The sequence below is a fragment of the Hetaerina americana genome, unplaced genomic scaffold, assembly GCF_022747635.1.
Source record: "Hetaerina americana unplaced genomic scaffold, ioHetAmer1.1.p SCAF_4, whole genome shotgun sequence".
In the NCBI taxonomy this organism is placed as follows: Eukaryota; Metazoa; Arthropoda; class Insecta; order Odonata; family Calopterygidae; genus Hetaerina; species Hetaerina americana.
Window position 1 is genome coordinate 97,515,560 of NW_027286985.1, and position 17,696 is coordinate 97,533,255.

A 17,696-nucleotide genomic window follows, 5' to 3' on the forward strand; every position below is an offset into this window, starting at 1 on the left:
TCCTGCACATGATTTAAAACTTTAAAGGGGAAGGATTACGGTAGGAGGGCGTCAAGAGAGCTTTCATAAAGAGAGAGGAACCTTTTAATCTAAGTGACATAGATTTCAGAAGATTGGCTTTCATAAAGAGAGAGCAACCTTTTAATCTAAGAGTCATAGATTTAAGAAGATTGGCTTACCTCTGTTCTAAAAATTATTTATGCATTAATTGAAGTGAAATTTGAAGGAAAGAAATAAGTTTGATCAATTCCTGAAGTTTTGAGTGCCTCAGGATTTTGCATTCAATCTATAATGAATACCAAAATGCCATTACTTGCCTGATCATATTATCTCTCATGAGTAACTTATAAGTACACTAGAGTAGTAGTATTTATTAGGGAAGGTGACCAACAGCTGAGGTCACTTGCACCATTGAAAATGGATGGGAAAGGAGGAAGGGTGAAGAGAAACCTGGCATTGGCATTAGCCTACTCAATAACGAAAGGCACCAAGGGGTCCGCAACTTAACGTCCCATCCAATTGATGGCGTAGTCACTTAAAGGTCTCTCCACAAAGCAACTCAAATAGGAATCGGGATACCACTGAAAGAAATCTGTCGCCTCCTGGATTCGAACCCAGGCCCTCAGGGTAGGAAGTCAGTACGCTAGCCACCAGAACATCATGACCCCCATGGTAAATTAGAGCATGTATTGATGGTCTAAGATTGAAAATAATACACCTCTTCCATGTAATACAGTTTGTATTTTCATCAATTATGCAGGCTATTATTTTACTGGGCACCCTCAGCCCTTCACCCAAGGGTGATTTTTCGGGAATCAGATCTTCCTGGGAAGGCACAATTGGCAACTGTGGGAACTGGTCCCCCTTACTACCCTGATGTGTGAATCTCACTCGTGGCATACAGGGCTGGGTAATGGGTGACCTCTACCAACACCTATCAAACCAACCTTTCAGTTGATAACTGCAGTTTCATTTGCACAATTATCAATATTTACATTTTCATATGGTTCATCACTGTATTTAAAAATATAATTATTCAAATATCCTAAAATACTTTTTCAATTATAGAAAAAATATATTAAGGAATAAAAAATGCCAAATGGAATGATGCCAACCCGCATATTTATAGATGATGTCAAACGAATCGAATACCAACCAAGTTGGTAACAATGTGGAATCAATCGATCCATTAGTCAAATGAGAGACATGAACATTTCAAATGCACAACTCCCAGAATAGGAAGGAGAGGGCTTTCCGACTAAATTCTCTCCTTACCTCTTCTGCTGAAAAAGACGGCAACACCTCCAAACATTTATACTCGTGTCCCTCCAGACATTTATACTCATGTGAGTTTCCTTTTTTATGTGATCTATATTTTTCAGGAAACATAAAAAAGACACTTTTTAAAATATTCAATGTTCCAGGCCATACTCGTCTGTGTGTGAGGTTTAACTCTGAAGAAGGTAGGAAAGAGCTACACAGACATAGGCATGGATCAATCAAAATTAAAAAAAGGTAATGCTTCATTTCCTTATTTTTTAGTTGGTGAGTCACATTTTTGTGATAAAAACATTGCATATAACCACATTGGGGAACTTTGCTCAATACGCACAAACATATGCCTGTAAGTATTCCCTCAAAAAATGTGGCATTCCAGTAAATGAAACAGGAATCAAAAAAATAACTAACAACATGTTCCAACAAGGAATAAGGATGAACAAGTTGGCCATAAGTATCAGATACAAAGGTCAAAAAACAATAACAACCCTAAGATGACTAATATGGAAGAATGATCACATTTCATAACACACCATAACAATTCATTAATTGACTTGAATTCTTGTAAACAAGAAATGTATAAAAGGAATTATTTCACAATATCTCCTCATATAAGACATTCTAATACCACATTGTAATTCACCATCTAAAATACAATAAAAACTATAGAAGAATGTAGCACAGTATAAAAATAGGACATTATAATTGCCCTGATTTCCGCATTTGGACCGATATATCAGGAAAAAAGAGAAGAGATAATTCAGTGTCACAACCTGCATCTTCCCTTACATTGGAGCTTCAATTGCAGGAAATACAAATGGCACCAGGGCACTGAGATGCCCAAGACACTCGGAGAGAGACATCTGTTCTTAAATATGTAATTATTTCACTAAACTGTCATGGCATCCCCAACCATTTAAATTGCGTGGATAATATAAGATGAGGATGAGGTAAATAAAGACTTCAGTGGAGGCTCGCCAGACATCATCAGGTACAGGGTCAACCTTAAAAAACAGGTCAATTACATATCAATAGAAAAAAATGTTGCAAGAAAAACCAAACCAAAGAGGATTGAGATCAGATCCATTGGTCATGTAGAAACATAGAGAGTTCCCCTAATTCAATAAGCAACCTGGTGGCAAGTGTGTGTATGCATGTTAAGTACAAACAATTATATGAAACACTTTTTTTTCTGCTTCTAGTCATTGGGAGCGATGGGTGGATGAATTGGGTGATGACGATGCACACGCCAGGTTCGTTGAGGGGGTGGGTGCTGGTGAGGAAGGGGGTGGTATGGACGGTACATTCAGAAGTGGCTGGAGGTGGGACCGCGAGGAGGGCACACTGGACAGTGGCACACCTCGACCCATTGTGGCATCCGTGCCAGTCGATGAGGAAGGGGAAGATGGGGAGTAGAAGAGCAGTTGTGCCTGGCGCTGCGACAGCTGGAAAGGAATCAGCTCCTCCTCGTCACCCCCCACATGCCCCTGCCGGACACATCGACTTGTTAGCTGCTGTTCTGCCATCTGGTGGTGCACCATTCCCAGACCTCCAAAGGACCCAATGTGCTGGTGCTGAGTGACGAGGCTGTGCTGGTGGGTGGTCGCCTGTTCAACAAAAGGACGTGGTAAGTGAGGGTAGAGGTGGAATGCTGGCTCAGAATGAACACCAATTTGAAATTTCTCCAACTAAGATCGGGAAAACTTTGAGGAAATATGAAGAAGGGAGTCAGGCCACTTTTGAAATTGCTGTGTCAGAATTCAGAGAATATGCATGCGATATAAAGAGCAGCTAAGAATGGGAGAATGAGAGAATTAAGAAGTCATGGGAGATATGTTTAAGAGGATGGATGAGATAGGAAAATGGAAGAACTTAAACACAGAATTGGGGAATGCAATACCAACATTTTGCTCCATACGTATAAAAAAAATGATGCTGAGATTGTGTCAATTGCAAGTGAAATCAGTTAGGTGTTATCAAGAAAATTTTAAGAAGATTATAAATATATTAGGACTCAATGATAACATTTATATAACCATACAGAAAACATTTACAATAAATACAAGTATCATACAAAATTTCCTTAATGCGACCCCCTGTAGCATATTGCAAAAGGGAATTGCAGATAGAGAAGAGTTAGCAAAATTAGCAAATGCAAGTACATAATCTTTTATTACAGATATCAAATACTTCCACTACGTAAGGCCAGAAACTGCAGAGTAGAAGTAGAGTTGCTAGAGTGATGTTCCGCAACTTCATCTTATGGCACCGAGGAAATGCCCTCAAGATGAAAAAAACAAATAATAATTATATAAAGATATAGAAACCTTCAGTATTGGACTAGTGGGCTATTTAGAAAGATGTGAAGGAAAAGTACAGGAAATAGAAAAAAACACAGATGCTATGAGAAAATAAACAATACTACAGATACTTACAGCAGAAGATTCACATTTTCAGTTTATCATCAAAGCACTCATTCACACAATAATACAACTTGCTTTGTAACAGCTTACATACTTTCATTTTAAAACTGGAGAAATAAATGATTTAATTGATTTTAGAAATTTATTGCAAATTTGGGAAGCAGAATGGCGAGGACCTCACATGAAACAGGTTAGGTTTTGATGAGTCATGTTTTTACTGAAAGAACTATTTATCACGAACAGATGAATATTTTTTACAAAAACAGAGGAAGACACAAAGGACATCGAGGCTGGTTTTTGATGGAAGTACTTGAATTACAGTCACTTAGTTCAAGCATAAACACATTTCCCTTCCTCACCATGAAAGCACATTATCCTTTAGCTTATGTTAGGTTATGTCCTCATGCAACATAACAGTACCTTTATACCTTCTTAATTCATGGCTCACTTATAAATGTCTTGAAACATGTTATGGCATTGCAACAGAACTACTCTGTCACAGTTACAGCATATTAACTCCAAGATTTGGAAGCATGCATAAGGAATGATCAGGTGACTAAGCAAGACTCACTCGAGATGTGTCAAGTAAGATCCTGTGGGATGGAGGCAGGAATGGCAGCTGCATGGCATTGGGCGGGGAGTGGGGTGCTGCCGCAGCTGATGGAGATGTCCCGCCAGATGCGCCAACGGTTGTACTGCTTACAGCACCTGCTGCCATACCACCAGGGCTGTATGGCACCTAAGCAATTCATGGTCATTAGAAAGGGATCTTCAAAAGGAAATAAAACCCTTATGCTACAAATATGACAGAGTATGTTTTTGACAATGTGATAATTTTGGAACTGAAGGCCTGTTGGAAAAGTAACAATATGGTTTCCAGGCTGTCCTCGGTATCCAATTTTGCATATCTCCAAACAATCCTAGTCTATTTTGGGAGTTCTCTCTGGTTTTCATTAGATAATAGCCATTTAAAGAATAATATAAAAAATATTATTCTCAGGTATAAGGATATGAGTATGGCTAAGGTATTATCACTCATAAACCAGGATCAATCATGTAGATTGGATTGAATTTGTTACTATCTCCACGTTAAGTTAGCAATCACATTAAACAACACTTAGATTGAATGAGACATTAAAAAAACTAGGCCTCAGTGACAAACTAACAGCATTGCTGTATCACCAAAGTTAGTGCACTTCCCTTATTCCCACATGGCAACTCATTCTTAAAGCATTTCAGCATTAGCCCTTTCTTTATTTAAACTTAATGCACCCTGTACGTGCAATTAAGGATGGTTTGTTTTTCCATTTTTCTGAAGTACCTCGGTCCACTCATAATGTGGGAGCCAATCGACAACAAAATCACTATGGTGCAAAAAATTTGATGCTAACACAATAATATGAAGGGGTCACTTAAAACCATGTGCAATGAAATACTTTTCATTTAAGACCCCATGGTAGAGTGAGTCCTGGTGGTTGTGCTCATAATGCATGTGATGACAGGAAAATGCTTATTACTACACGTACAACTGCATAAGAATGCTTTTATGTCAACGATGTATTTTATTAAATGACATATACCAGATACATGAACTTGACATTTTCACTGATTTCAGGAGAGAAATCTACCCCCTGGTTTCTTCTGCATTACTATAAAGTGCTTCATTATCTTGCACTAAGATCATTTTCATTTCTTCTCGATGAGCATATTAAAGGGGATTTATATTTATGTGTTTTAATCCATTTGCCATCAAGTTTTTCTATTTTAAATAGTGTTTTTTTATGATAATCCCAGCCATATTTCAAAGCTAAATAAAATTCCTGCCAGCATTCTTAAGCGCAGAGTGTAGGAGCAGAAACACTGGCATGACTTCTTTGATGGAAAACAGCTGGCACACTTAAATGCCAAGATCTTCATTTTCAATTAGTTGAACAATTTTTTGGCATGCTGCTTTCTCACACAATAATAATAATAACTAAAGGAAGCAAATACAATCAAATGCACAACTCTCATGTTTTGTACTCAACTAGGCACCATGTGAAAATGTGTGATTATGGAAAAACAGAGCAAGAGATCTCATACATTCAGTGCTTCTTGAGGCAAGAAATAAACTAATTAAGACAACAAAAATGTGGACCAATCTCCTTGAATGAGTCATCACTCTCAAATCAAAACAGGCTTTTCTACCAATTCCTGCAACTTCTCGTCACTGGATAGTCAGCAGCTTGGCCAGCTGACTATGGCACGCAACTTTGCAGTCATCGAGCTACCTCTAAAACAATATTGTACAAGCTTCATATTTTGCACACAAGATTTCTTTGTCAATTGGTACCATCTTAAATGTAGACGGATATTTTTGAAGCCATTTCGGATAAAAAACCTAAATACATATGCTCTCTAAAACCCGCTTTTTTTGTAAGGAGTGCTGACATTTGTATTTTATATTGCTACAATCCTGTGTGATTTTGAATAATTTATAAAGCATAAAAATAAACCTTAAAAATATTTTCCTCAACTTTACAATTTTTGTGGCTTTGACACTTGGATTTCACTAATTTTTTTACCTATTTCCTTAGAAATATAAATACAAAGCTTTACTTCATTTGATATCTTTCCATTTAAGCCAAAGATTTGTGTTTTTCACCAGGATTTATTGTGTGTTATCATTGGGATTCTGTATACAAAAACTCAACATAAACTTTTATGGTTAATGCTCAATGAAAGGGATGTCCATTTATAACACAAAATAAACAAATATCAATCAATAAATGATAATTCAAAGAACTGTGGGAGATGCCACAACAGTAACTTAAAACGGAGTCGACCGCTAATATGCATTGAAATGCACAAATTTCTAAGTGTAAAAATCATTCACATTGACCGTGATCCAAGTTTGAATCTCGGTCAAGATGAACAATATTTACACTTTGAAACATTGAACAATAAATTTTCACATACTTTTAAATCTAGAGAGTAAAAATTCAAGCTTAATAAATTTCTCTGACATTTCTAGGAAAATATTTGGAGGGCAACACCCTGATTTTTGATAATGGAAAGATTCAACTTGAAATAATTTCAGCAACAATTGCCTTGATTCAATACATTTGAAAATTACATCATAAAATTCCCAGGACGTTAACGCACTTCAAATTATTACTTTCCCGGGGCCACTAATCAACATTTATTATCCCACACATGCGATCACAACCTGCACGGTGTGCATTTGGGAATCCTCGTGGGATGAGATCAAATGGTGTTGTGCTCCAGAGGCAGCGCCATTGCCACCACTGCTACTGTCCCCCATCACCATGCCTGCCTCCATTGGGTACAGGCCATAACGCGCCATCACAAGCTGCTCTGATACCCTCCTCAGCTCCTCCTGTTGCTGCACAATGAGGCGCTGGAGAGCGGCATGCTTGCGCTGGAGTCTATCCTGCATGGCACTCTGCGCACACGTCATCACGAGATGGTGTGAGGGTGGTGCCACTGAGGGTGCCTGCTGCTGCTGGTGGGATGTTGCCGCAGGCTGGACAAGGAACTGCTGTGGTGTGTGCTGCTGCATGTGGTGGGGGCCTGGTGCCTGGAGCACTGGTGCTGAAGAGTGCACTGCCTGGTGAGTGGGCTGATGGTGAAACACCTGTGCAGGGTAACAGAGTAATATGAACACAGAGCGACTACGCAAAGGAAAATTTTCATCTTTCTGAATATAGAAATAGACCATGTGAATTGCAACCTTCATTTCTAAAATCGTAATGTTGAGCACAAAGGACAAGAGGTTATGAGAAGGTTAAGACATGCCAAGTTGTGGAAGAGGCCACAAAATATAAAAAAACAAGTCTTGGTGCTTTTATAATGATAACATTGTTGACAACCGATTGCTGATGAGTACTAGATCAGCCAAGCTCACACCTTGCTCCCGATTTTCCATGACTTTACTTTTAATTTTCATTCTCCTACGACTTTCTTCTCCCAGATTTTTTTTCCGGGTCAATTTTAAAACTATAAATTATTAATAATATATTAGAACACAAGTTAGGAGAAATATATGATCACTAGCAACACTAGGTTGTTAGCAGGATGAGTGCTGGAGACAAACTGCATTAACAGGCAAGCAATGAATTCAGGACTTCCTCTCTCCTCATCACTTGTTAAGCAAAAATTTGCTCATTAAGCAAGTCGTTTTCAGGACCAATATTTTTGCTCATTATGCAAATTACTCACTCTGCAAATTTCTCGTTAAGCAAGGTTCCTCTGTACTTGTTTGACCAAATCCTGGACTTTGTTAAATTTCATAAACAAAGATTTCATTTTATGATTAATGAATTAGAATGGTTTAAACTATTTCCATATGTAACTTAGACTTATCTCCTCTTTTGTTATGATGAAAACATTTGAATTATGATGATGAGACAACAGATATAATTTTTTAGTGATGTACAATGAACAGTTTTTGTCTATATGACACTCGCATTCTGGCTTTGAAGCAAAAAACATTTGTTTTTGAATTTAAGTTTAAATTATAAATCTCTGATATACCAATGAGATGACATAAGCATTTGGATAAGAATAATATGTAGACATCTTAACAATTTATGCTTTACCATATCAATTCACTCTCTATTTGTCTGAATGCCACATGAAGTAAAGTAAGTCCTTAATTCTACAGAAGAGTTGAGGCCCTAGGGAACTTTCCAGGACAGAAGAAGGAAAGAGGCTGATACGATTGAGCAAAGACAAGGGATGAGAGGATTTGCATCTTTGGCCACTCACCTCGACAGTTGACACAGAAGAGGAAGGGTGGAAGGGGGTGCTGGCATGCGTGTGGTAGAGGGGTCCCAGAGGCAGGCCGGTGAGCACGGCTGGGATGGCTGTCAGGTACTGTGGTGGGGGTGGTGGTGGAGGCTGTGTTGATGATGCCACCTTCTCCCTCCCCCCTGATCCTGTGCCCACCACCAGTTGCTGGGGCATCACCGCCATCTGATTGACATGTGAGAGGGAGAACAGGTTAAATAGTGGTCTGCAATCATTTGCTCAATTTTTGCCTCACTTTCCCATGCACGTACACTCATTACTGTATACTAAAGAAAATAAAATGCACAGGAAAACCTGTTTTCAATCACCAAAAAGAACTCAAAATTACAATAGAAATATACAGGTGGTTCATTTAAATTAGTGTCAAACCTAGTGTATCCCCTCCCATCGACTACAACCTTGACGTGGTGGAAGGGCTTGTGCATTCCGATTACCCCTAGAGCTGTGCTGGCAGGAGCAATAATAATTACTCCTGGTAGGTTCACCCATACCAGATAGGGTGAAGGTTAGGAGCCAGACAAAAGGTAGTCTACACAGCGACTGTTCCTCAGGGAGGCGGCTGCAAAGGTGTCTGACCCCAGTGGAATGGCCATTGAGTGATGGTGTCACGTTAAAAACACTATTGAGGAAGGCAATGCGAAACCACATATATATATATATATATATTTTATATATATATATATTTTATATATATATATATATATATATATATATATATAATATATATTTTATATATATATATATATATATATATATATATATATATATATATATATATAATATATATATATATATTATATATATATATATATATATATATATATATATATATATATATATATATATATATATATATATAATATATATATATATATCTATTTTTGAAATATTTTTGTGTTTCTATATTGTGTGTTACTGTGTATTGTACTATTCGGCACTTCCGTGTTACGTCTACGAAAGCATATATACTGTTGCTATGAGCAATCACCCTGTCATCTTCTGTCAACGTGCTGTGTCTACGGTTCCAGTATTGTAAGCTGAAACTACCTTTCTCAGTGTCCTATCCTTCCCTTCACTACTGTTTCTCTATTTTTCCTCTTCCACATAATCACCATCCTAACACCCTTCCTTTATATTTTTGCACCCTTCCCATGATGAACAACTTTGATCTTACATCATCTTGGTTACGCCAGATTCGGAAATTTTCTCTCAAACTCGCCCAATACACCTGCCATTCTGAATTTCTTTCGGCATGCATTGCATTGGGTATCATTCCCAATGGCTTATGCATTAAGTTCCCTATATCAGGCCTACCTTCCGTCCTGCACCCCAGTCTACATGCACTGAAGTTTCAACAGTCCTTTCTTTTTTGCACGTTCATCCGAGATCAATACAATAGCCTCATTCACAAATATCACAATTCCACACATTCCCTCATCAACATTCTTTCTCTCACTTCCCCACATCTCCTCCCGAATGTAAACCGAATCCTTAAATCGGCTCTTTGCTCCATTGAGTTCCGACGCAGAAAAGCCTTAAATAAATTGTCCAATCTTTGCACTTCTTACTTCCGCCAAGGCCTTGCCTTACCTCTCCAACTTGTCAAACCTAGCCCTCCTCCCCCACCCCTTTACCTACAGAAACCGGATTTAGCGACTATTTTCCACCTACCCCCACCTTCCCTACCAACACCAGGAATTCCACCGAGCCGTTGCCACCAACAAAACCCTTCTCAATCCGTCCCTTCCCCGCCGGCCGACCAAACAATAGATACTGCCAAACACGTGCTGAACCTTTCTTGCACCACGCTGAATGAGCACCAAACCTCACTTCTGGGAAAAGGCCTCTCTTTTTCCCCCACCCCCAAGGTTAATCACGTTACCATCCTCACAGACGTCATCAATTTTGCCAGAAATCTTAGATGGCGACATTTCTGGGTGATGCAACCCGCCACTCAATCCCCCGCACACACACACCGTGCCCTCACCAAGTTCCGGCCGCCTTCCCACCTTGAGCCTCCACCGCTCCCTCCAAATCACCCAGTCGAAATCTTTATCAATCTTCTCCTGTCCAAAACATCTAGTCCTTCTTTCCTTAAATCTCTAAACCCAAAAACTAATCTCTCCCCGGCCGAATTAGCTGAGTTAAAAAAACTCACACGCAACCCCAACCTAGTCATCACTTCTGCCGACAAGGGTTCGACAGTTGTAATCCTAAACACTGCAGACTACCTTCAAGAATGCTACAGATTACTCTCCGACACTTCCTCCTATCAACATATTCCTGCTGACCCTAACCCTGCATTCCAAAAAGAAATAATCGCTTTCCTCCGAGACAACGGCCCTAAGGAGAATCTTTCCCCCAGGGACATCTCCCTCCTTTCCCCTTCCCCACCTCTATTGTGTTCGTCCTTTATGTGTGTTCCTATCCCTTTTCCTTATATCTGTTTCTGTATATATGAGTATTTATTCGCCGTTTGGCGGGATTTCGTGTTTGAATGTGTATGTGTGTGTGTGTATATATATATATATATATCTTGTATAACTGCAGTCAAGATATATATATATCTTGACTGCAGGCAAAGATGTCAAATCGAAAATCAAATTTAAGTAACCCACGGATATTTAAATTTGTGATACTTTTCGCCAGACCTCGGGTGTATATATATATATATATACACACGAGCAGTGTGTGTGTGTGTGTATATATATATATATATATATATATATATATATATATATATATATATATATATATATATATATAGTCTTTGTTTAAGTTAATGAATAATGCATAAAATTTAGAGGTTACACTACAACATAAATGTAAGGCATTTACAGGGATCTAAATGCATTTTCTTCCCCATCTTGTTTATATTTTTTATGGAAATTTAGATAAAATATGCTTTTTGATCAACACTAGTTTACTAAGTGTAAGTCTTGAAAAAGTTATATGAAGGTTGATGCTCTACCAGATGCTGCTTTTTGGCCAGGGATTGTAAGTACATGATTACAGGACCAAAGTGCTTTAATCTGTGTTCTTTTAAGATACTAATATGATTCTTTTCAACATCATTCCATACAGCATACCATCTCTTCCCTCCTGAATCAGCACCTCATATTTTCCATCAAATAACATTAAAAATGCCCCACAGGTATCTACTCTTATTTTAGCATCTGCTGCATTAAAATAGTATACATGAACTGAACCTGTTTCCAATATCAAAGCTGCTGATTTATTATCAGGGCCAAATACCTGTGCCACATATCCATTACAAATTAAGCCAATAATGTCACATAAAATTGAATTGTTCACACTAAATTATGCAAATCAACGATATGGTCACTTTTTAATGAACATCCCTGATATAAGCAGCTGGTTTTTTGAAATTATTTGAAGGGTTGTATCCTTGAATGTAAGTTACTTAGATAGTTCCCACAGTTGGTCACTTTTTTGAGACATCTTTTGAGTCTTCTTATGCATACCATATTCCTGATGGCTATAGTCATTCTGAAGTGTAATGATTAAAATATTGTAACTGTTTTCAATTTCTATTATATGAGTGTAAAACTGAATGTGTAAAAATTTCATTTCTACAAAGCATTCATCAACAGCAAAATTCAAAAAAGACTTTTGATCCTCCTCCAGACCTACATTAGTAGGCGTTTTGTGCATGAATGAGTATCCCATCTGCATTCATTAATTTTTATGATAGGGTCATTGGCAAACAAACCTGAGAATGGTGGTGCTCAGTGGAAGATATAGTGGGATTTTCAGCAGCAGAAAGTGCCACTGGGGGCTTTGGTGTGGCGATGCTTGTCACCAATGCCAGCATTTCACCGCTGTTAATGCCAGAACACATGACACTCTCCTCTGTGACCTCCTGGCGTCGTCTACTCTCGCCTCCCGTGCTCTCCACCCCAGAGCATTTGGAACCACCAGACTGGGAGATGTGCGGCAAGCGGGTATGCTTCTGCCAAAAAAGAATAGGAAAAAACCTTGAGTTACACAGGGACTGAATGTTTCCCAAACCAGCAGACAAAGTTGCAGCACATTAGATGGAACTGAACCATGACCATGCCGCCAATTTCTTTTCACAGAAAATGAATGGCAAAATGATGATCGACAATGTTTCTTTTCATTTTGAATGCTGCAACAATTCTTCATACCCATCGCCTTTTGGTAACAAATTATCCAGTGACCATTTTGCTAAAAAGGAAGTTATAAAACAGTCATATTTTATATCCTTACTAAATAAAATATCGACATCATTCATTTAAATATCCCCTGGATCAGGGTCAGCCTTTGGACACCAAGCCTTTCTTCTTTTTTCTGATCCAAGTTAAGGCTGTCCGAACACTTTGTCCATCAAGAGGCCTACTTATATTAGTGATATTCCTGGTACTGAAAATATTTTCCAGCAGCTAATCACCACTCCCAAAATCAATTGAAAACACCACGTCTTGTGAGGCCCAAAATTTCACCCAAATCCATTTACAAGTAAGAATGATCCCAATGACTGAGTGAAACGATGCCCACGGAACACAAATGGATCACAAAATGTGTACTTCACAGTAAATTATGAACAGTAGCCTAAGACTGTAAAAAAGATGAGCACTGGGCTATAAATAAAAGATGCAATTTTATGGATTTACATATTTATGCAGAAGCTGATCCCTTTATAATCACTCAAAATATTGAATGACCAATGGTGTGCCATGTGTAGGTCTCTCTATTACTGATTCATTTTTCTGTGCACTCTGTTTTCCTAGAAGTATCTGGTGCATCCTCTTCTTTGTCTTTTGCAGGCACTTTTGGTTCCCTTTTCAGTACCCACATTCGACACGCAAGCATTATTTTTGTCGTTTTCATTGCAGTGGACAAAAAGTAAATTCAATCTGTAGATACTATGCACGTACATGTCATCCTTCTGTAATTGATTTCCACCAGAGGATAACTCATCACTTGTTAGTGGAGAAAAAGTTGATACCTGTCCGGAAATTTACAATGATCTGCCCCAAAAATAAATAAAATACATATTTGGAAAAAAACAATTATTACAGATTAAATGACCATCAGAAGCACTCCTGATAGCATGTGGAAGTAACGTTTTCCCTCAACATGCATGCCTAGGTTTAAGGTCGTTTCATTCATTCAATGTATGTCAAGAAGCGGAAGTATTACATGTTCTAGTGCTATATCAATACGAGTTAAAAAGCATGCTGTTATTGAGTTTTTAACTGCTGAAAAAGTGACTCCCACTGAGATTCATCATTGTTTAAAGGCTGTTTATGGCGTTGATGCTGTTGATTGGTCTACCGTTTATTGATGGGTGGTAAAATTTCGTAGTTGCGAGCCTAAAATAGCCATAATTGTTGATGAAATATGCAGTGGACATCCGCTCACTGCCACATACAATAAGCATCGCAAACTAGTCCTAGATTTGATTCAAAATCACCGGTGAATCACTCAAAAGCGTATCGCAAACCGTATTGGAATATCCAAGGAAGAAGTTTGTCATGTTAAAGGCAGCCTAATGCCAATAATCTTGCAACATGACAATGCTCATCCACACACCTTGCGTGCAACTGGAGAGGCTCTGGGAAACCTGAAATTCGAACAAATTCCACATCCTCCTTAATCCCCCAATCTTGCGCCTAGCAATTTCTATTTTTTTCCTCAACTCAAAAGAAACCTCAAGGGTAATCATTACACCTCAGACGATGAGGTGAAGGCAGCTGTCAAGTCCCGGATTCGAGAAAAAATGAAAGAGTTTTTCAGTGACAGAATGAAAGACTTGTTACACGTTAGGAGAAATATGTTAGCCTTAATGGTGACTACATTGAAAAATAAATATATGATTAAGAAACTAAAGAATTGTACTATAATGTACTTTTTGCCTGATCTTGCTATTTGTTTTTGTTTGTGCTCTACAAGCATGTGTGCATTACTTTTCCGCCTACCCTTATATGAATTGAAGTTTATAGCATAAGGATTGAAAATTTCTTGTTCATATTAAGAAGTAATAATAAGGTATAAATTTCTGCATTAGCCCATACTGAAATATATGATTTCATTCATATTTTTTTCGATTTCATGGGTGGGATTTAAGTGAAAGTCCTCTGGGCTTAAGAGATTAATTGCTTTAAGTTCAACCATAAGCAAATTAACATTATTTTATTCAATATACCCCAGAGAAAGCTGATTATTTACACACAATATTGTTTAAACAGAATAATCCAAGCTGAGAATATCCATTACAACACCTATGGTAAAATAGTTATTACAAATGGAGATTCGAAGTCTTGATGTGGGCCCAGATGAGTCTGGAGTGAGGCAGCCAGAAGCGCATAGCAAAAAGAATGAAAAGCGGATCAAAGCAGTGTGGATGCTGAATAATAGATATAGGTTACATGCTAAGTGAAGAAACGGTTGGATGACAATGATGGGGAACATTAATTCCCCTAAAAAACAAAGATTACCAGAAATGAACACAGTATGGAATATCAAATACTGGTAAAATGAAAGGAGAAAACAGCAAAAGGAGAGGCATTTTGGCTGAAAGAAAATGGATTTCAGGTAAGTCAGATATATTGAAGGGATGAGAGCGGAATCAGGAAGGATTGGCTGAGTCATGTCTTCTAACCTTTGGCTCAATGATGAAATATAACACTTGGCTTTTTCACATAAAAAAGTTAAAAAAAACTTTATAAAGTGGGATAGCCAAGAGCCTTCTGTGATCATGGAGGATTTCCATCATGCTTTGCCAGAAACGGTGTTATTTCCTTTGGCTCAATGCCAAGCAATCGCAACCTGCTCATAAAAGATTGTTTATCCTTTGGGGAGTTTTGTCCCACTTACCACAGATGACGTCTGTGAAGTGACCTGAGAATAGACTGATATGGAGTCTGAGCCTGCACCTCGAACTTGCTCCCATGAATCCGGTGCATGCACCATCCTTGAACTTGCTCTACCCCTTCCAGCTGAAATGAGAAACAAAATATACAGGACATGGGAGAGGCATGTTATGAGAATAAATATCACAGTGAAGGAATGATATCATTTCATTTCAGTTCTATTAAAATAAAAAGTAAAAAGCTGATTCTTTTAAATGGGGTGCTCCCCATGGGATCTCAGTCAGAAAACATAATATGTACAGGAGAGCCACCATCATTCAAGTGAATAAATATTCAGAATATTTTCAGAACTGGCAATAAAGAAAGATGTTGGATGATTGGATCAGTGAAAGGTGAACTGTGTTTGATAATAATGCCATCATCATAAGTAAAATGCATGTCCAGATCCTCCCCAGCCCTTATCTCCATACTTTAAACTGTTGCTCTCACTCTTATCTTACCTCTCATCATCAATCATCATCATTCTTCTGTACACACACACATACACACACAATCTTTCACTCTCATATACCCATATGTGAAATCTCTTTAAGCCCATTATGTCTGTGGCACTGAAGTGGTTCTCTGCCAATAAAAGTTTTTTGCATCTGAGAAAAATGCATTCCACAACACTAACTCCAACTACATCTGAGAGAGTACAAAGCCACTTAGTTTGAGCCTGACTGCTACTATAATGGTAATCACACATATATTTGAAACTTAGCTTAAAATAAAAAGAAGTTTAGAAAACATACAAGCTCAAAGCAAATCTCCTGAGATAACTTGCAGTCAATTTGTTTTCCTTTTTCCTATTACCATCTGGCACAGAGCCATTGGGTGGACGAAGAAGAAGAAGAAGACGAAGACACACATTTTGCTAGTTAGAGCTTTAAGGATTACCTACAATTTACAGGGAACATTGTACAAAAATCTTAATCAGCTGTGCACTCCTTATGATTGATGGTTCACAATATTTATCCTTAAACATTTAGGGGAACATCTTTTCATGATCATTTACGATTTAAGTACTAAATTTCAATGTTTTTTCTGTGTTCCCAATATTATTGTTCAGTATGCCTGCATGCGGAGCCTACATTAAGTGAGAGGTAGAATAACAATAATAATAATTAGCCTGACTATGGTGCAATTTTTTCCAGAAAACATGCCATTAAAATTTGTATTTGCATTATACTAAAGCACATAATGGAAGTTCATATATTGTATGTCTCAAGATCTGTTAAAGGAGTCTGTTAAGTGACTTTGGACACACATTGAAATGAAACATGATATAGATACACAGGCAAAGCTCCTTTGAAAATAACTGAAAAATCAATCTGTGACAAATTGCAACAATCTTCCCATTGCAATATTTCCCAGCCCATATGACGCACTTTTTTTACTCCAAAATGTGCTCTAAAATAAGCCCTGCCCTGCATCTTATGGGCTGGGGGTATATGGGTATATTTTGAAATATAACCACAAGCTGATTTCCTGAGAAAATACTATTGAGAGTATTCTTTCCTGCATCAGGCATAAAAAATGGTGGTCTTAATTACAAATTTTGATAATATCATCGTTTTGAGTAAGTCGTAAGGAACAGAGTTTTAATATTTCACTGAATGTACTTTTAAATATATTTTCAATCAAACCATAAATTTATACATGCAGCGCACTTGGTTTCATGTCACATGTGGTGCTACTGAAAAACTTATGGACACTGGCCTAATGGCGATGTCACCCCGATGCTTATATATACATAAATACATACATTGTATTTCTCCCGATAAACTTACAACAAACATATTCTAGTCTATAAACACTCAACCTTAAGTAGTATCAGTGTGTCATGAAGGAATAGAAAATGGTTTGCTTTTAAAACAAATTTCCTTAACTCCAAAATAATAACAGAAATTAGGTGTTGCATTAAAAGATAAAAATGATAATAACCTCATGGGATCTTAACAGAGAAGAAATGTCATAAATCACTGATTTTAAACTAGAGGGGGTGAATTATGCTTCAGAACATGGAAACACGGCACCTGAAAGACATTTTGGTCGACCCTCCACCTGAGAAGATGAAATGAGAATAGAAGAAGCAAAGGGAATTAAGTAAATGCAGAAGAGTAAAAACATACCTTACATTCATGTGCACCTTAATGGCCAAATATAGAGGAACATATTAAGAACTGGATAATAAATCACAGGAAGAATGGGATTAATGTTCCAACCAAACTGATTTGAAATGAAGCAGGAAAATACACAATAGGTAAGTCTATTACCAATTTTT

General features: G+C 37.7%; 1 protein-coding gene across 1 annotated transcript in view; it reads right to left on the bottom strand.

The window, feature by feature from the left end:
* Positions 1–414: 414 nt before the first annotated feature.
* Positions 415–17,696, bottom strand: part of Clk (circadian locomoter output cycles kaput protein Clock) — a 55,542-nt gene continuing 38,260 nt past the window's right edge. The window contains exons 13-18 of the mRNA XM_071590741.1: positions 15,375–15,496; positions 12,247–12,486; positions 8,472–8,678; positions 6,910–7,338; positions 4,273–4,440; positions 415–2,885 (exon numbers count right to left, since the gene is read on the bottom strand). Coding sequence (XP_071446842.1) covers positions 2,481–2,885; positions 4,273–4,440; positions 6,910–7,338; positions 8,472–8,678; positions 12,247–12,486; positions 15,375–15,496 — 1,571 coding nt within the window. The 3' untranslated portion in view covers positions 415–2,480. The remainder of the gene's footprint in view (positions 2,886–4,272; positions 4,441–6,909; positions 7,339–8,471; positions 8,679–12,246; positions 12,487–15,374; positions 15,497–17,696) is intronic.